The 21122-nt window shown below is 43.4% G+C and overlaps 1 protein-coding gene across 1 annotated transcript in view; it reads right to left on the bottom strand.

Annotated features, from left to right (window-relative positions):
- Positions 1 to 21122, bottom strand: part of LOC124285512 (protocadherin Fat 1-like) — a 196513-nt gene that overhangs the window by 127443 nt on the left and 47948 nt on the right. Inside the window, 2 exon segments of the mRNA XM_046721752.1 lie at positions 1899 to 2112; positions 3099 to 3422. Of these exon segments, the coding sequence (XP_046577708.1) occupies positions 1899 to 2112; positions 3099 to 3422 (538 nt within the window).

Here is a 21122-nt window from a genome sequence, read left to right as displayed (position 1 = left end):
ACTTGCACAGAACGATCTTAGCGCTACAATTATTGTAAATCCTGAAGATCGCGATCTTTGGCTTCGGCTACAATCGCCATCCACTTGCAGAATGCAATTGTAGGCTAAGATCATTTTAAGTTACAATCAAAATGTACAATCGGTCTGGACCAATTGTAAGGAGCTAAGATCATTGTAGTCTGTGATAAAATGGCGTTCAAGTTAGTGTCTGTTTCACGCAAATAATCAGCTTTACCCTTGGAGATTGCAATTATATTGCATAAAACTGTGTGGTTCGCCTCGACACTTAAACAACACGGAGAATGCACAACCGATTTAACGTCGGATACATTGTTATTTTCTGTAGTGAACCACATAACCATTGAGTCGATATCACATAGTACTACTCCAATCCGATTCAATCTTGGAATAAGTGTGAAACAACATACCTTTTTGATAATCAAGGAAAGGATAACAGCGAACAGTGTCTGCGTGCAATTAACAATGGCCGAGACCTTTTCATTAACTCAAGAGCAGATAATTTCAGTTTATACGCAAGATGGGAGTGGCTTCCCTTGGCATATACTGTTGCCGTAGAGTCTGTCATGCCCAATCGCAGAGCTCAACATACTTATATTTCTTTTCGGTCATGGAGTGATTTTGTCTTAGTTTATCATTAAAGTAATCTACAATTAGATAAAAGTTAACATGCAAAATCAAGTTTCTTTCTCATCCATAAATCTAAATTTGATAATGCATTTTAAATATATACAAGTATTCATCAAATAGGGATATACACATGCTCAGGCATTACAAATGTATGTTTCAAAATAATTTCATTTTTAGAAAAATATTTATCAATGCAATAGGGTTATATCATTAATATACTGTAAATAAGTATTTAACAACTGCTCTCTCGAAATATTATTTAATATTCGTATTTCCATGTCATGCATTCTTTACAACACTTCTGTAGCCATTTTCCTATTTCCTACACACACACACACACACACACACACAAAAACACACATACAAAATATCCCCCGAACAGGTTTAAGAAATTCGTACCTCCACCGTTGAGTTCGATCTTAGCTAAGATCGCGATCTTAAATAAATGCCGTCTTACAATCGCTCTAAGATCGTCTTTGTGCAAGTGGATTTGCGTAATTGTATGGCGATTGTAAAACTGATTGTAGGGGCCTAAGATTGATTGTAACTAAGATTGTTCTGTGCAATTGGGCCCTGCACTTTAAAATTCTACGGACAAAAAACGGGAGAGGTTGTTCTTTACACAATATTGCCAGAGACATTCACTGTGTGTGCATTTCATGGTTTCTACTTCAGTTTACTGGGGGACTAAAGACACAATGACTGCAATAGGTTTAATCTAAATAAAAATGTAACTTGAATGAATATACATCTAAAAACCGAATGTCTCAATTCATTTCATTGTGACAATATGTTTCAGTTTTCAGTTGAAAACAAAAATCAGATGTCAAAATGGAACAATATTACGTATTCCAATCTTGAATGAATGCATTTAACGAAACAAACTCAAAGTGGAAATACATGAAACCATTTATTATATAGCATTCATATAAACAGTGGTATGAAACATCTCCATGTGTTTCCAGTATTGTGGGTCTTTTCACAGCCATCAGCAGTTACCACTGCCATATGCATGGATGTTGGAACAAATTGTAGAAAAAATCGTGTTATAGTGTTCCTTGGTTATTTGCAACTCCAATGACATAAGTTTTAATACAAAATGCAACATATAGGAGAATTGCAGCATCCAGATGAAATGACCCTACTTTCAAGATTTTAAAAACATTTTCAGTAAGTTCATAATAGCACATTTTTTAAAATAAGTCAATACAATCAAGCAGTACATTTCGCCAATAAAAATTAACACTTACCTCGTATTGAATACCAAATGCTGTCGCCATCTTTATCTTCAGCAGAAAGCATTTCTAAAAGTTCTCCAACAAGCTCATTTTCAGCTACTGACACAGAATAATGTGCCTTTAGAAAGGTTGGTGGGTTGGCAGAAATCATTTGTTTGGACACAACTTCAATGTTTAGTCTGATGATTGCTTTTCTGCGAGGGGTCCCGCTGTCAGTTACTCTTACCTTTTAAACCAAAACAAGAAAAGAGCTTATTATATTAGTGATACATGATGAATTCTATGAGTATATACTTTAAAATGAAAAACCAAATTTGCTCTTATGTGCAAGTTGACAAATGGGTCATTTTCGGAGAAGAGCTAAATTTGTTGTTGGAATGAGCAGTAAAGAACAAATTTGTATACTGTTAATCGGCATGGAGAATGGTAAATGTTTACCACTTAATGTTGTGCATAATTTTCTCACACGATAACAAGAAAAATGCAATGTGTTTTTCCTTTACACTCTTGCACTGCCAGTGTTCAGTAATCAATGCTTCCTATCATTATTGATTACTGGCATACTTTTCATGATTTGTTTTTTGTCTACAACTTTTGACAACATCAGTGAAACATCTAAATAAATATAGAAATGGAAACGATGGAATATTGAAATGTGCCCTGGCAAACTGAAATGACATAATTGTCGTGATGTTTTAAGTTAAACTGGATCATCAAAAGCAATGGGCACACTTATTTTCACAAAGAAACAAATAAAATGTATCTGTCTGTTGCCCTATAGCAACATTTCACAAAACTGCATTTCTATCCCTGGGGAGATAACATATACCCTGTCTGAAGTTTGATTAATTATTCCCTATTTTGGCTCTTGCTATTGGAAACCTTTACTTCAGGGAAGAAGAAATCCATATTTATTAATATCACAATTCATCAAAAGGCAAAGGCGAAGCTCCCCACAAGACTGGTCTGTTTTGTAGGTTTCAGCAATATTCAATGGTTTGGGAGTTATGCTCTGGAAATGAGCACTACAATAACTACCAGTAAAATCAAACTCTTTGCCTGGAAAACATGAACAAAATAAATTTAAAAATATCCCAAAACAAGTTTCAAGCTATTGGTTAAACAAACTTTCTAAGTTCAGATTTGTAAATTGCTGTAATTCCTTGGTATAATTTTATATCCAAACGATTTTATAGTAAATCATACAATTACCTGAAGCTCATACTTTTTCCCTTGAACAAGGTCCTTGGTGGAGTATACAATCCCAGTAACAGAATCCACTCTGAACTGAGTCTGTCCATTTCCTCGTTGGGACTTGATTGCATATGTAAGATAAGCATTCTGACCCTCATCGCTGTCCTTAGCTACCACACGATACACCTCAATGTCAGTGTCTCCTCTAACACATTCGAGAACCTTAATATATGGAGCTTTGTCTGCAAACTGTGGTCGATTATCATTCTCATCAAGAACCTTTATGACAACACGAGTCTTGGATGAGAGTGGAGAACGGGCATCATTGTCAGATATTGTAACCTGGGAAAAGCAAAGAACATGTCACTTCATGTTGAAATTTCAGCAATTGCTGTCTTAGTTTTCTGAAAGTGGATAGACAATACACTGAATTCTGAAAGCTTCAATATAAAACTATGTTGCAGTTAAATAAATTTAATCTACCATTTATGAAAGATGCATTCCATTCCCCACTTTTTCATGAATGCCAATCCACCTAAAAAATTACTGTCATGATTGGTTCTGACTCAACCAAATAAGAAGACCTCAGAAATATGCTGTCTTAGTCAAGGTATAAAAAAAACACCAAATTAAGAAAAGTAAATCTTTGATGGGTATTTAGAAGTGGAATGCATAAGAAAAGCAAGATGTACGGATGTAAATTTCTTTATTGTGAATAACACGAAATGTTGTGTTATTCATAATAAAGAAGTTGACATTCATAAATCTTGCATTTCTTACGAAAAGTAAGAAACAGAATATCCTATTGCAACATTCCAATGTTAGGAGCACTTACAATCTCTTGATCTGTCACAACATTCAATCTGAGATATTATTGAAGAATAAATACAGTTTGAATTACACAACTGGCTAGTCTTTCAGTATGAATGACTTTGGCCAGACAAGTTTGTAAGCAAGTGCTAATGTGTTTAGCATTTGAAAATGACTCCTTTTCTGAAGTGAATCAAAATATTTCATGGTATAACAAGTTTGGGTGACATTTATGCATTCATTACAAACAAAAAGACTGTTCTGTACAGGAGCAGCAATGCCCAAGAGCATTCCCAACTCATTGACTTGTAAAGGAGATATATCCTGAAACAGTATCTCCTTCTTGCTCAGAGCCACAATCCTGCAGGCCTATGACAAGATACGGGTTCTGGGTTCTTACGAGATACTGAAACTGTCTAGTCCACTTTGTAGAGTCTCGCCTGGAGATTTACCACTGTTTCTTTCGGGTGTTTTCAAGATGAGGATGGAGTTCAAATGTCAGCAAATCTCCGACCACAAGTAACGCCAGCCAGTTTGCACTACAGCCTGCCAACGTACCCCGTTACCAGGTCTGTCTAGAAGAGGAGTTGTTGAAAGTGTTCCCAGCTAATCTCAACTCTTGGCTTCACTTCGACGTCAGAGAACAAAAAGTTATAGATGGTTATTCAATGGCACTACTGTTGCAAGCATCCATTGCACAGAAGTAGCAGAGACTAGGCACCTCAGGTTATCCCAACCAGCAGGACCACTCTATTAGATGCCATGACACGGAACATCTTTTTGAGCGCTGGACTGAAGGTATGCATCACCACCTTCAGTTGGATCAAGCACAGAACATAATGCAGGATAAGTTACTAATATTCCATAATCATAGTATTATGTCTATTTTGCATACATATTTTGCATTACCTAAGGGCCCTCTCATGATAGATAACTTCCTCCCCACAGTACCATCCATCCTGGAAGTCTCAGAAGTCATGGGGAGGTCATGTTGGGCATAAGAGTACTGAAAACTCTAATAGATCATATATTTCCAGTTAGGACTTTCAAGGTAAGTCTTTCTGAGAGAGAACGGGAAGCTCAATAGGAGCCTTCGCATGGAAGGCCCTATCCATCTTAGGACGGTAAGAGTCTGGCAGTCTAATACTGACGTTGTCTTTATGAAAGACCGTCAGCTCAGAATTGATGGATATCACATGAATGTCGCCGACCAGTCTGCCAGACATTACCGCCACAAGAAATGTTGCCTTCCAACTCAATGGCTGGAGTGAAAGAGACAAAAGATTGTAAAAAAAAAGCAATGGACATCCAATCAAGAATGATTGACAAAGTAGGGCTGATCCACCTGTCCACGCCTGCTAGAAAACGCTGTAAGAGAGGGTGCTGTCCCGGAAGAGCATGTCGACAGGTATATGGAATGCTGAAATAGCAGTGGAGTAACCTTGGCCTGTTGAAGCGGTGAGACTGGCTTCCAACCGTGATTGAAGGAACACTAATACACACCGAATGCTGACACACCAGCACACACACCAGGCCCATCTATCTATTATTCCAATCCCTCTGTGAAGCCAGAATTATGTCTGCAACTGGTGCAGGAATTCCGCTCACTTGGAGCCAATTGAGGACAGAGGCAAAACCACCCACTGAATCCTGGGATTCGGGTAGGGTGCTCCATTCTGGGATAGAAGGCTGAGCCAGAAACCTGTGGATTTTTAGAAACAAGCACTGAGCAGACTGTTATATCTTCCATGCCTTGATGTACTTGCATAGTACCTACCCTGTAACATTATGCCCTCTCATATGTCGAGAGAGTGCATCTGCTCGCACCTTGTCCACCATGGGGAAATAAACAGCCATCACCCGAATGTCGTACTGATCGCACCAAAGCAGGAACTGTATCGCCTCTTGAAGGTGCGACAGAGATACCATGCCACATTGCAGGATATAGGTCATCGTCGTCTGGTTGTCCATCTCGAGACAGACCACCTGACTCAGAACCTGTTCCACAAAGCTTTCAAAGACCAACCTGACTGCTCTCAATGCCAGCACATTGATGCTCAGGCTGACCTCGTTCTCCAACCAAAGTCCCAAGCATGACAGGTCGCCCCGAACACCTCACCAAACCATAGGGATGCATCTGTTTGGATCGAGAGCGTCGGCGTCGAGGCCTCCAGGGGGAGCCTTTTGGAGAGATTCCGGACGTCTGTCCACCACTGAAGATGAGGAATCAACCAGTCAGGCGCCTTGAGAAATTCTCTGAGTAGGACCACAGCTGTGCCAAAGCTTGCTGTAAAGGTATCATCCTCAACCTCACACGCTGCACTACGTCCACTGTCACATGTTGGAAATCAAATCCTGCCTCTTCAGCGTGACGAGCAGACACTTTAACCATTAGGTTACAACACCGCCCCAGTCTGATTCGAGGCACCGGTTCACTGTAACTTTAACTTCTCTGTGTTGGCTAGCTGCCTTCTGTTGAAGGTGTAGCTGTCTCTCTTGGTGATTCATGAGGCAGTTGTCTCCAACAAAAAACTGATCTCCCTCAGGTTAAAGTAGGAGGTCATCAGTTTGTAAGGCGTGTGAACAACCAGTATAGATTCAGTATAGACTTGTAAATCTACATGCATAAATGGGGAGGTACTGCCTACCTTTTGACAAATCCTCTGTGCAAGATAAAAGCAATTAATCAATCAGCGTGTTATCGGTTAATCCTTTCATCCATGTTTGTTTTTGTAACTCAGCTGATAATTCCTCTTGCTACACTTCCATGCGCATGTTACATAAGATATAATACATTTGCCACACCAAACCTTTATTTAAAATGGTGAGTATTTACTCCAGACACGAGAAATGCCAAATGGGAACCTTTGTCAGGTAATCTGAGAGGTGTTACCACTAATTATACCTGTTATAAATTCTTTAACTGACTATCAAGTGAATGATGACAAATAACGTGTAGGTTTACCACCAAACAAGGGTTACAGGAAGAGAGTAGTAATCGCTGTATTGCATGCAAGTTTGATTGCCTGAAAAAAACTTATGGGCCGACACCTGTTTTTGAGGATACGAACGGAACTTCATTGTTGCATAAGAAATACATATAAGTATTTGCTGTGTACTTAGTTAAAAACTGTATATACCTATTTACCTAAGTAAATTTTCAGATTTTTCTAGCAATGGCAAAGTGGGGTTGTTCAGTTTACGGATTAGACTGTTGGCTGGAAACATTAATCGCTCTGGATCAGTGCCCCTCTAAAACCTGGATCCCAGTGGGAAGCTGCTAGATAACTGCCTATTTAGCAGACTTAGTGAAGCTAGCATGGGAAAAAACATGGTTCTTCTGGTTTTCCAACTGATTCAGCTACTAAGACAGTAGACTTTAACTGCTGTTTCTCATCAAAAGGGAGTTCACCAAAACATGCATCAATAACAGCAAAGGACAACCCCAGGGTGTCAAGCACTTTGAGCCGTCCAAAATATAGGAATACAAGACTCCTAAAGGTAGCTAAAGCTTCATTACATAGATGAAGCTTTAGTCGGATACCTTATTTTTACTGTTATTACCTATACAGAAAGCCTTATTTCTCAAATAATGCTTTAGTTGGGTCAAGCCATGAAAACGTTTATTTGATCTATGTCGTGTTGGTAGGAGGTAGCATTGTGTCATACGGTACGATCAATAATTCTTCTCTTACAAAACCCCTTCCTGGTCCATCCCTCAAGTAGTTCGTTTTATCTCTGTTGTATAGCTCCATGTGCCGCTATGACACTATGTCATGTTTACCTCGACGAAACAGTTTAATGTAAATCGTCTGTTATATTTTTGGTGTTCGTAATAAAGGCTTGCCGGGCTTTTTTCACCCCTTGTTCTATGTACTTTTTTTTCTCGGATTCACTGATAGCAGACTTACGACACTTGGATCGAATCTCTTGTTTCATTTCGTTATATTTTGTGAGTTCAGAGAGGATCAAACGAAACTCCTCCTCTGAGATTTTGTTGTCAGTGAGTGCCGCTGAAATACGGTCGCTTACTGTGTTCAGCTTTGCTTCGGCCAGAACCCTGATCTCATCATGCTTCAATACCTTACGTTGCAGTCTGCGAGAAACAAACTTAAATACTAATCCAGCCAACCCTGACACCCCAGCCGTTATTTCGATGCCTAGCACTATGGGTGCGGCTACGATGGTGGTCAACAACCCCACACCTACTGCCCCTAACCCCATACTGGTAGCCATAAGGGTGGTATCAACCCCATCCACAGCATTGAAAGCTCTATGGTACTTCTTGTACAATGCTGCCCGTGTGTCGCGGTCTTGTTGTAGTTGACGTTTTACGTCACATAATTGCCTCAAGCGAAACCCGTCGACGGTTTCTAAGGTCTTCGCTACTTCCTCTACGACTGGGTACAGTCCCATCCTATAATATATATTACTAAAGATATTTTAATTGGGTATCTAGTTTTCCAACTAGCGTTCTGGTACTAGTTCGGGGATATAGTCCAACCCCGTGATGTATTTTAATTGGGTTTTATTTAACCTTCGATTAATGTATTTAAAGCCGATAATACTTAGATCAGCGTACGTGTAAAAAAGCGGGGTCTTAGCTCTACGTCCATTTAAGAGACGAACCCCCTCAATACTTGGTACAGGGTCATTTCCCGATACCTTAATAATAAGACAACGTTGGTTACTAGCCCTGTCTTCCCACCGTATCAACATATCATCTATAATGTTACGAGTCCCAGGAAACGAGGCATCTCCGAGATAGACTTCTATTATGAATGTGAAGTTTTCCGCTACATTTCTAAAAACCTCTTGGTGCTTAAGTAAGCTGATTGATGTCTTCACTCTCTCCTTGGAAGTTACCATGTTGCCCGAGTGGTTTGGTATTGGTGCGATATATATATATTATGAGATTCAGAAACTAACTCTCCTGCTGCTAATATCTTGTGGCGATGCGGAACGAACGCTCCTATAATTATGCCGTTGTTCTTAATCTCGGAGACAGTTCCATCTTGTCTCAAAGTGATATAAGGTGCGGTGAGGGTTAAGTTGAGTAACCAATCAGGCTCTTTAAAATCTGATAGCGGCACCCGCCTATACACGTTGTCTTTGAAGTGTAGGATGTACAAGGTGTCTTCCTCACCAGGTTGATCGAATCCCTCCGTGTCCCCTAGGTCGTTAAGTGTAGTGTTGGGTCGAAGCCAAGACATTGTTATAATATTACGATATAATTTCCAACTGTTTTTCTGATAATAGTTCAGGAGTGAAGTACAACCCCATAAAATGTATATTGTCGGGTAGGAATATCTTGGTTAGTGATATCACGTCTTCCACGATCACGTTGACTCCCTGCAGACTGGTTTTGGAGTTGACACCCACCCGCACGTAAACGTTACAAACGTGATACTGTTGTTGTTTCCCCACGGAGTTTGACCCCTTCACGATCTCTACATCATTCCGCGATGGTTCCCCTAGGTAGACTTGGATGATAAGTGTTGAGTTCGCCGGTATACTCTCAGGATCTTGATCACGCCGAATTCAGACACCAACTGCAATACAACGTTTTGCATGCTTGGTTTACTCGATAGCATGTGGGATGGTGTACTGGCGACTGGACTGATGATTACGCCATACCTCTGAGCGGAATGTAAGCCACTAGCAGGGTTCGTTGTTAACGACTTTGTTTAGGTAGTTGTCTTTATTATCCGTGAACACGTGAGGGGAGCCGAGTTTAATATTGAGAATCCAGTCGACTTTATCGGGTAATAACACCCACTTGTCATCGTCGGTGAAGGCGAGTGTATATGGTTTATTTTTGTGATAACCAGTCTAATACGTTGCTCTCAACATCATCTAAGTCGAGCAGTTTGCCTCCGAGCGATGGGTATATTATCCAGTCATCACGGTGTTGACAAGGGGTGTACTTAGTGTTGACGCATCGCTCTTGAGGTATCTACTATATCGCTTAGATTGCTAGTACCACCGAAACTTCAGCCAGTTTGTAAATGCTGTTTTTAGTTGCAAAGCATACAATTTACCATCTACTCGGGTCGTCGAATCCGCTGCGTGTGTCCCCTAGGGTCGGAGATCCCCACATTGGTGCATTTTTTCACCTTCATTCCGGGGCCTTGTGCTGGTCATTTTATGTGCAGTGTTACGGCTGAGGTATCCTATATTCACGCAGATTATGATTTATATCTAACACCGATATTACCAATTCAGGGATATTACCTTGGGTTAACCTCTTATATTGCCCGCGTTGAAAGCGACTCGGTTCTACCGTCGTTGTATTTCTCGTTTTAACCGGCACTGCTCTAAGTATAGTGGAAGGGTGGCCTCCTTTGAATATTGTCCGTTGTGCTCACTTGCCCAGATGAATGCACAGCTCTCGTGCGGTACTAAGTCGGGTAACCCGGCCTGTGACTGTAGTCGTTGGTTTTACCTCGTCAGGCGGCATACCGGTGTTCTCGCCAATGTTGACCGAGCTTCAAGGAGTTTCTTCCGTTGTTGATTAACACCACTGTGCCGTTTGATCGTTCATCTTGAGTTGACTCCCAGTGGTTTGAATACCTAAATTAAGCAGAGCACACGCTGTAGTAACCGTCAATTATCTGGTTGCGATTACCACCGGCGAACAGTTTATTGTTGCTACGTTGATGTTAGTCCATGGCGGCAGGTAGGATATATCGCACAGTGCTATTTCGAGGTTGACTCCAGCGTATTATCGATCGCGTATGTCAGCTGAGCGGCCTGCGCTAGTTATTCCTGGAAGTGTTATGTACATGTTATATAAACTCATTATATAATAGTTTTAAAACATGAAGATGCGTGGTGCGGCTGATGGGCTTGTATTTGGCCAGTTCATAGGATGTGTTCGATACAAGGTATAAGTTTTCGGTGACTAACAGCTAAGACAGTGCAAACGGTTCAACAATCCGATGCAGTTCTGGCAGAATCAACTCAACTTCGCGGTGTGGTGCTTCTAGCGGGTGTGGTGTATCCGACACCGGCGTGGACCGCTGAGTCAGTCTCTTGTGTTCACGTTTTCGCGTGTACTACCAGGTCAGGCGTATCCTCAAAGAGATCAGCCCCCGCTCTCACAGGAAAAGCGTGGAATGCAGTAAACAACCAGTACGATGGAAGCGGGCCTGACTGACGTTATTTGCAACCGAATTCGAATCGACACTAAAAGCGGATTGGCGTTTGCCTGGACGAACCACCAGTTGGGTATTCCTATCGTTCACAACATGCCTCTCGTGGAAGCCAGCGAGAAGTTGAAAGATTAGGGGATATAAATGGTATCATCATATCACGACCAGCGAGTGGGATGACCGTTACATGGCATTCGGCGACAGCAAGGATTACCGAGTTTGGAGGTTCGAGCAGGATGGTGACTGGAAAAAATTCATGTTGGAATCGAAAGGGTATACCGTGCGGCACCGAGCGGCTTTGAATGACTTCGATTCGAGCGTTATGTATGGGCACTGTTAGATTCGCGCAGAGAGCGAAACGCTGCGTTCAAATATCCTAGAAGCAAAGGGACTGCTTACGGCACGCGCAAAAACAATTAGGTTGTCAACGTAGGGCGCTATCAATGCTCCAGTTGATCTACCGAAAGTGCCATCAAGCGCTACCAAGGCGTGTTGGAGTATGCCAGGTCGAAAGTCGACTACGTGTTCGGCGTGGGGACTGTACATGGCCCGGCGATATGCAACTGAGAATAAAGAAAGTGGTGGGGTACAACAACGAAATAATTGTAGCCACGGCCGGACCAAAAGTTGAAGCGTCAACCTCGATATCAACGCCCCCACGTCCCACCATCGACCCGGTGAAAGCGGGTATAGTGGCATCACCACCGGAGCCTAGGGTTCAATCAACAGCCCCTGTGGGGGTGGCTCCACACGTTCTGGAGCAGCACATCGATAATAAAACAGCAATGGTGGTTGGTGGGGTGGCTTTGGGTATTATTTGGTTAAAAATTCCTTAGCCGCTACGTACACCAAACCAGCTACGGCGACGATAGCTGCCCACAAGTTTTGACTGAGCCACGTAGCAGTTTTAGCTAAAACACTCAGCAACCACGAGACGATGCTACCCAGGATGCCAGGCAGGGCTTCGGCGACCTTACCGGCCAGTTTAGCTAGAGTTTCCCCTAGTTTTTTAATCCAGGCTCTGACACCACCGCCACCACTTGGTTGTGTACCCCCACCACCGCCGCCGGCAGGCCCCCCACTAAGTGACACCACCAGGGTAGATATGATGAAGCCCAATGCAGTCAAAATGCTGGCGATGGTGATGCCTTGTTCACGGAACAGGATCCGAATCCTGTCAGCTAGCGTGGTGTCTTGGTGGAGGACTCGATCAACGGTTTCCCGCACACGGCTGACCTGGGATCGAAGCTGTTCTCGGAAGGAGGAGGCCGTTTCTAGCCGGGTCTTCTTTTCCTCTTCCAAATTACGTATTCGTTCCTCGATGGTGGCTTTCAGAGACTCGTCCTCCGTTTCACCGAGTTTGGCTTTTCATGGGCGATGTGGTCGCCTATCACGTCAGTTTGGCCGTATTGTTTACGAGATGTCCGCGAATGGTTTGCATGGCCATGTCCAGTCCCGTAGTTCCCGAAGGTAAATTCGAACCGGGCAAGGGTTTGTGCGTCGGTAGGTGGCCAATAGCTTTTCAATGTTATCAGACATATCTTGATCCGATGTGGCGCCATCGGATGTCTTGGGTAGATCTTGAATGGGGATCTTAGGTCGCATGCGCCACCATAATCTCTGAAGCCTAGTTCATCGCCGGATCAAATCACCACCATGGCGACTGCCGAGTGTTGATAAAGCAAGCGGTTCTCTCGATGCGCTTGTTCATAAAGATCGATCTCGGGTAAGCTCTTAATCGCGGCGTGCCCTTCTTATCGATGGTAAACTTGGTATAGTCTGATCCCCAGCGGCTCTACGTAATTTCTATCATCTTTTAAACTATCGGTAAAACCCGTTGACGCCTGCTTCGGAGTTCGTTACCTTTGCGGGGATGAAACATCATCCAGGGCACTATCATCCACATATCCTCCATAGGGATATACTGCTGGCCATTATTTTAGTATTAAAACTTATATGTTTCATTTATATAACAATGCGGTAGAAAACTAGATCCTTTCAGGAGATCGAGAGAGCCCCTAAGCGTCAAAGCCGTCGCGTCAGTCTGTGACCATCACCAACAATCCCAGCAAGATAGACCAGAATCAAACGCTGCTGGTTAGATTTCCAAACCTTGGCGCCGAATGACCTCATTGTACCAGGCACTGTTGACAGGCTGGCGTTCAACATCGTTGACCTCCGACAAATCCATTAAACGCGAAGCTAGTCAGCGGAATGTAGGTGATCCATTATCAAAGCGACCATCAAGATCACCGTGGTACTTGAGGTGCTGAGCATCGGCGACAGCGGCGTCTTTCACTGCTATAAGGACCTCTGGAAGCGAGGAGAACGTCAGCGGCGTGTACCAAGGTATCAGTAAATCGACCAGATCGGCGCGATTGGGTATGCCTTCACGGCAGACCAGTTAGCCAAGCTTATCGGACGGTGAAAAGCCAGCATCGCTCAAAGCGTCATCGGAAACAGGTTCCCGCGTGCGCTTCGAAGTTGCTCCACGGAACATCGCGCAGCGCCCGTTACCAAGCGCTGGGTGATAAGGCTTGAATCTGAATACTCACGTTTAATGACTACAGTAAAGTGAATGCGATCGCCCGAGCGGTGATGAGGCTAGTTACACCATAGACAACATCTCTCTAGAATTCGACATGGTCACTAGTCCGAGCTGGCAAGGCAGGTTGAAGTCAGTACTGGGTAATGTAGCCATCCTGTACGATCGTACTAAGACAGTGCCAGATCTATCGTCGCGGGGATAAGAGCGACACTGTGTGGAATATCAACCTGAACGTGCGGCGCGATCGATGAAAGGCATCCTGGTAGTCCCTGTGGAGGATTACGAACCGTTCGGAGGGATAGCGAAGTTTTCAATCCGAGATCGAAAAGGTGGAAGTGACCATAGAGGCGTACCCAACCAGCTGTTTAGTCATGGTATCGCGTCGCGTACCAACAGTGGGATGAGATAAAAAAGATGCCGAACAAACATCCGTTATATAGCCAAAGACCTATAGACCTATCCTCCGTGCAAATCGTGAATACTTAACCAACAAGTGCAGCGCTGTGGTTGGACATGCGATCCACGGATGACGATAAACTTCTACGGTAGCGGCGTGGAATAGACAATGGTAGCGAAGGAATTTACTATCCAGATTACCAAGAAGACTCAACCAGCTGGCAAGTTGAAATTATATCTGTCACGTTATTATGGATGGCGCGAACTTAATATAGACAATGGGAGATTCGTGCAAGCCATCTATTGATTTGCCCTGACCCACACTGCGCAATGGTGTGCGGGCAGACTGGCTGTGGGGAAGACCGTTTTCGGTGTTGGATATGTTGGAGGGGTACTACAGGGATGTGTTCGACCACATCGTTATCATAATGCCCTACTGAGCAATGAATAAAACGCGTTACGGAAAGACCTTGGGTGATGGCGGATCCCGGCGTACACAGAGTGTCGATCCGGGGCCGTCTACAGGACTGGTTGAAAGCTTACCATATGAAATTTAAAGGGGAGTCGACGCTGTTTATACTGGACGACTGCAGCGCTAATCGCGAGATAACAAAAAAGAGAGATATGCTGGCATTTTCAGGCCGACACGCAAAGCACAGCGTCTGGGTGCTAACGCAGAAGTTCAACTCGGTGTTGAAAGACCTCCGAGAGCAGGCGGCGATGGGTTGCCTTATTTCACTGCAGGACAGGGGATTAAATTTGAAGAGTGTTTGAGAGAAACGATGTGATGAGCAAATTAGAACGGGGAGCGGGTGGAAGAAACAGCTCGCTGAAACTAAACACGCTAAGCTCGTGCTCAAGACAGACCAACCAGTAGCCTATAGTGTGTTTTAGCTTAGCAATGCTTAGCAATGCTTAGTAAATTCTTAGAAATGCTTAGCAAATGCTTAGCAAAGCTAAGTAAAAGCTTAGCAATGCTTAGTATAGCTATGGTATTTGAAGTGCTCGTCGTGTGCAACTTAACCTTTATTTCTCTGTGTTTGACATATGTTATATTATATAGTTAAAACTAAAACTTTTACTTGTTACATTATAGGATGGAGTGTGAGGAATTGTTAGAGCAACTGTTGGTACCTCAATCACCACAGGTGGATGATGATGATAGCTTTAGAGAAACTGGTGGCGTTGGCTGTTGGTGGCAAAGCCAAACATTACTTTGGGGAGTACACTCTGGATAAATTCACAAAATGTCAGCCGAGAAGAAATCGATAAACTGTGCAGCTAAATCTGAGGGCTAGACTAGGTGCAGAGATGACAAAACAATAGGATCGGCTATGACCCAGATATACACTGGTATTAATCTCATACTTCCTTCCCATCCCCGGTAGCTTAGACTTTACCTGTGGGAAGACCTCGAGAAAGACCCTTTTATCGAACAGCGCTTGAGCTCTATTAGCTGCGAGCTGTATCACCAAATACGGTATGTTGTTAGGCCCGGTGGCGGTAGCCGGCGATTATCACGGCAAAGCATTGTCAATTTGAGAGGAAAAATAATAATAATAGTATAGATGGATGCTGCACAGACCCAGGAGACGGTGGAGACCCCACCCCAACAACTGGAGGTGACCCCTTCACAGGTGACCAGGCAGAAGAATCCTAAGAGAGTAGCTGCCGGTAAAAAACGGTGGTGTAACCAACATAAAATTATCAAGGTGACTCACCGGGCGACTCTTGTTAGTTGTATGCGCAACTGCTGCCGTGGCTATCTCGTGGTTATATACACGACATAGTGAGGGAAACCCTCACAGGGATCCGGTCCCACAATTACAGGTCAACCCGCATATCATGCAATAAAATATATATTTTTATATCATATACATAATGTCTGAGGGGAAAACGTTCGTCAGCGGCGCATACCACGCCACAGTGGTGCGCCAGTCTAGCCGTAGGATACGCTTTCGGTTGACAAAATGGTGCTTAAACAACCCGACTATCCAAGCTAGATTTCAACCTGCAGGATATGGGTATGCTAATAAGGAACCTTGGTATGGCGATGGCCACAAAAGACATCTAGTAAAACAAGGAATAATACCTGAAGATATTATAGAAATAAATATAAGGATGGCTACGATTGCTATGATGGTCGGTGGTGCGTTAGTGAATGCCCTGGCATTTTTCGGGGAGTAATTTCCTCTTCTCTAAACTACGAGAGAGTCACCGCCGCGGCTGAAATACAAGCGAGGAGGAAGCGGCGATCTACGCTATTGAGAACTTACAAATAGCACAGGGCGAAATCGGCTAAACAACGCTCCAGCGGATCGATTACATTAACGAACAACTCAGGCGTGAAAACCATGCCGTTCAAACATTCCAGATGTGGCATGGACGCTTGCGGAACAATACTATTTATTAACTGGTAAAGCGATTGGAGCCACTACAGAAGCCAACACTTTCGCTCAGTACTACACACCATCCAAGGGACAAATGGACCGTGAACCTGACCTTCATAGCGCTTGGTATGGCGGCGACTGCTTTGGTTGTGAAACAATTAGACTAATACACATATAAATATGTTAACATGTATAGATGTGAATACATACTTATGGGTAAAAGACCAGAGAGGCGTTAATGGTAGAATCACGGTACTCATGGGTACTGTTATTCCCACATGGGAAGTCCCAACTACTAGGTGTTCTGTGTGTGGCATAGGGGTCAAAGGTCACTACTGTCTATGTAAAGCTCCGCAGGCTGACGTGAGTCAGACATCACCTCATCTACTGAGAATAAAAGGCCTACATAAAAGAGAGCGTGGGCGATTTCTCAAGATAGACCCAATTAAGAGATTATTACACACCTTACATATAGATATGTTTGTGGAACTTGATCCCAGTAAGAGACATCGAATCTCAGGTAAAAACATACTCAAAGATAAACTAAACTTCAGATTTGGGTAATATTGAAAATGGTATGGATTAAAGATGGTGTTAAAGTATACTCTTCCCTTCATTATATGTGGGGAACATCGCGACTCAATATCAGATAGATTGTTTTACGAGTATATGGAATACCTACTAAACTTCAGGAATACTATATCAAACAGTGTGAGCACTGGATGCGAAACAACCCATCTAAAAATAGTTCATTGGGGTGGCCGGAGAGGATATATAATTTTTACATTTACTGGCGGTACAATTAGACATTAATTCCTTGGAGGTGTATGCGCAATTATGAATACTATATACAGTCCGTGCGCACTGGTAGCTGTAGGTAAGTATTTAAGAGGCTGGCGCATGCTTGCGTTGATAGGAATATAGATGTCTCAGATATTAAGCCCCTGATAGATGATAAAATAAAACAGGAACTAGCCAGTCTTGGAAGTATTAAATTTCAAATCACAATTAAAATGACACTTTCGAAAAGAGCGTAGGGGATGTTACGAGAATGCGTTCAGCCTTACTTCCGAGGTGTACAAGAGGTTATTGACCCAGATAGAGACTATAAACACATCGATCGATACTAGTTTTCAGCGAATACAGGAACACCTAGAGCGGCACACACACACTTGGGATCGGGTGGGCTGTAGAAAAATCGATATTGTCTATCTAGACATAGCCCCTAACTACGCTGCCGTTCAGGTAGCGGGTCATACCTAGACTTGCCTCCTACTATAGAAAAACAGGCCATAGTAAGCGTTAAGAATAGAGGAAGCGATTGCTTGAGATTAGCTATCAGATCAGCCTTATTTCCAGCTGACACTCATTCGAACAGGCCTTCTAGTTATCCCCAAGGCGATGGACTCAACTGGGATGGTATAGATGAACCAACCACCATATCTCCAGATCACTAAAGTAGAAAAACAGAATAATCTAGCTATAAATGTCTTTGGACCGCGAAGGCGACACAACAATAATACACAGGCTCAGCTCGTTGGTGGGAACAGGGGGGTTCCCTCGTGTTATTAATATATTCATGATCCAACGAGGTGAAAAGTATCACTACACGTGGATAAAACATTTCAGTCGGTTGTTGCACGATCAGTTGAAACACGATGGGAAAAAACTGCTTTTGTATCGATGTCTGCACGCGGTTTCAGTCGAGCTGATTTATTAGAATCACACGGGAATATTGCCAAAGGTGTGGGACAGGCTGACTATAAGCATCGACATGCCGAGGAAGGTGACAATATCCTAAAATTCTACAACCACAAGCACCAAATGTCCGTGCCTTATATTATATACGCCGACTTTGAAGCATTGGTCAAACCAATTAAGGTTGTTGGGGATACTCCCACAGTTGGGGGGACCCAAACCACACTCAAAACACAAGAGCATGAAGCCTGTGGATTTGGATACATGAGTAGATCGTTGTGATGGGAAGCGAAAGCTCCGTGGTGTACAGAAGGTCCTGGCGGTGGTTGAAAGGTTTCTAAAGTGTTTGAAGGAGGAAGAAGAAATTATTAGGAAAAGTTGCATAGAATCGGCTCCCATCATTGCGTGTATTTCGAGCGACAGGTTAGCTCCTCCCAGTAGCATTAACTGTCGATGTGTGACTCACCACTTAACGGTGATTCGGTGAGAGATCACTGTCACATAACGGTAAGTATAGAGCGCCCGCTCATAGCGGAGTGTAATCTTAAGCTTAGAATCAACCTAAAACAATAAACATTCCGTTGTCTTTCACAACTTGAGAGAAATTACGACTCTCACTTAATCATACGAGCCATCGCGAAAATGCGATGGTAATATAGCGTGCATTCCCAACAACATGGAGAAATATCTCTCTTTCAGCTTAGGCGGACTTAGGTTCATTGACTCGAGTGTCAATTTCTATTGGCGTCACTAGCAAGCTTGATTAAAAGCTCAACGATACCTTCCTATTACCAATCGATACACAGGCGCCCGAGACTAGATCTCTGCTTTATGAGGAAAGGTGTGTATCCCTATGAGTACATGGATAGTTGGACCAAAGTTAGCGAGACCAGACTACCCCCATCAGAGAATTTTACAGCAATCTGACCGACTTCGGAAATATCCGAAGATTACACGTCACGCTATTAATGTATGGAATAAACTGGGTTTGTAAAAGCTGGGTGACTATCACGATCTGTACTTGAAGATGGATGTACTACTATTAGCCGGCGTATTTGAGACATTTAGGCGGACATGTATCAAGCAGTATAAACTAGATCCGGCATGGTATTACACCAGCCAGGCCTATCGTGGGATGCCTTGCTTAAAAGTACCGAGTTAAGTTAGAATTGCTTACTGATTATGACATGCACCTGTTCATTGAGAGGTTTATGCGAGGTGGGATCTCCATGGCATGCCAAGCGTCTGTGAAAGCAAATAATCAATAAATTGAATGGTTCACGACCTAGCAAGCCAACCAATCACATTCTCTATCTCGGCGCCCAACAACCCTATACTGGGATGGGCCATGAGTCAGTATCTACCAACAGGGGATTCAAATGGGTATCACATGAGGTTGATGTTATGAGCATCGCGATCAGTTGAATAAAGGTTATATCCTCGAGGTTGACTTGGAATACCCCAAGGCATTACACGAATCACACAACAGCTATCCGCTAGCCCCGAGCGTTATGAGGGTTAACCCAGACTGGATGTCTGAATACCAACATAACTTGTTAGATAGGCGGGTGGCGAGCGTTGAAAAACTTCGTGCCCTAGCAATGAATAAGACCAAAGTACATCGTTCACTATCGTAACCTGCAGCTGTACCTATCGTTGGGTATGAAACTGGCCAAAATACACAGGGTGCTCGCGTGTTCAACCAGAGCCCCTGGATGGAACTACTCCTTACATCAGAATGAACACAGACCTCCGAAAGCTTGCAACCAGTGACTTTGAGAAAAACTGGCAAGCTCATGAATAACTTCGGTATTGGTAAGGCGATGGAGAACCTGAGGAAGCGTGTGGGCGTGAAGCTGGTTCGATCGAATGAGGAGGAAAAACTCCAGGAAGCTGATCGCTAACCCTGCATTCAACCGTGGTAAGATATTCGATATGACCTGGCTGCCATACACATGAAGAAAGTCACATAGTATTAAACCGTACCTGTTTACGTTGGGATGAGCATCCTCGATTTATCCAAACACCTGATGTATGACTTTTATTACAGGCGAGCTGAAGAAACAGTATCGATGACAGGTGTGAAGTGCTATACACTGACACAGATTCCCTGCTGATGGAGATTGAACCGAGGGCGTTAATGCGATGACATGAAAAACACACCGATTTATACGCGACACCAGCGACTACCCCAAGGACCATACCATACACAGCACGGTGAATAAAAAGGTCCTAGGTAAGATGAAGGACGAGGTGTGCTGGTACGCCCATAGCCGAAGTACATAGGGTTGAGGCCTAAGATGTACTCTATACTGAAAGGCCGACAATGGTGAGATCCGAGGAAAGCTAAGGGTGTAAAAATGCGTGGTGAAACAACACATCAAACACACCAGATTCAAGGAAGCCCTGTTCAAGACCCGTACCTTTAAACATAAAAATGAACACACTTAGAAGTGATGGGCATAGGATATCACGAACTGACTATAAATAAAACATCATTATCCCCTATGGATACCAAAGCGTTGGATAGCCATTGATGGGATAAGCACCGCACGCTGCACGTATCTGGGGCATGAAAATTGAACCAAGAACATAGATATAAATAAATGGTGGCATGTCACGGAACCAGAAAAATTTGAGGCTATTTACTATAGTCCAAGGCGGGTATTGGAAAGGAGCTAGCTGTAGATAAGCTGGCTAAAATGGCGAAGTATCCCGGAGGAGGTCAAAACATGGCTTGAAAAACAAGCACTTTGGCAGATATATTTACCACCACCGCATCACGTACCTAGAAGGAAGTTTGGTATTAACATACCTAATAGCGTTCACCAGGCAGACCTACTGTTCCTACCCACGACAAAAGAGGTACAAGTATGCCTTAACAGTGAATGGATGTGGCCAGTCGCTACAAGGAAGCCGAACCCTTGACCACGAAAGATTCTGTCCAGGTAGCCAGAGGATTGAGAGCATATACAAACGCCAGTCCGCTGGCGTGGCCAACAGAGCTGCAAGTTGACCCGGCTGGGAGTTCATGGAGTGCCGTGTC

The sequence above is a fragment of the Haliotis rubra genome, unplaced genomic scaffold (assembly GCF_003918875.1).
Source record: "Haliotis rubra isolate DU_JTF1 unplaced genomic scaffold, ASM391887v1 Scf361, whole genome shotgun sequence".
Classification (NCBI taxonomy): domain Eukaryota; kingdom Metazoa; phylum Mollusca; class Gastropoda; order Lepetellida; family Haliotidae; genus Haliotis; species Haliotis rubra.
Note: the sequence above shows the minus strand (reverse complement) of the source record. Positions and strands in the feature narration are given on the sequence as shown.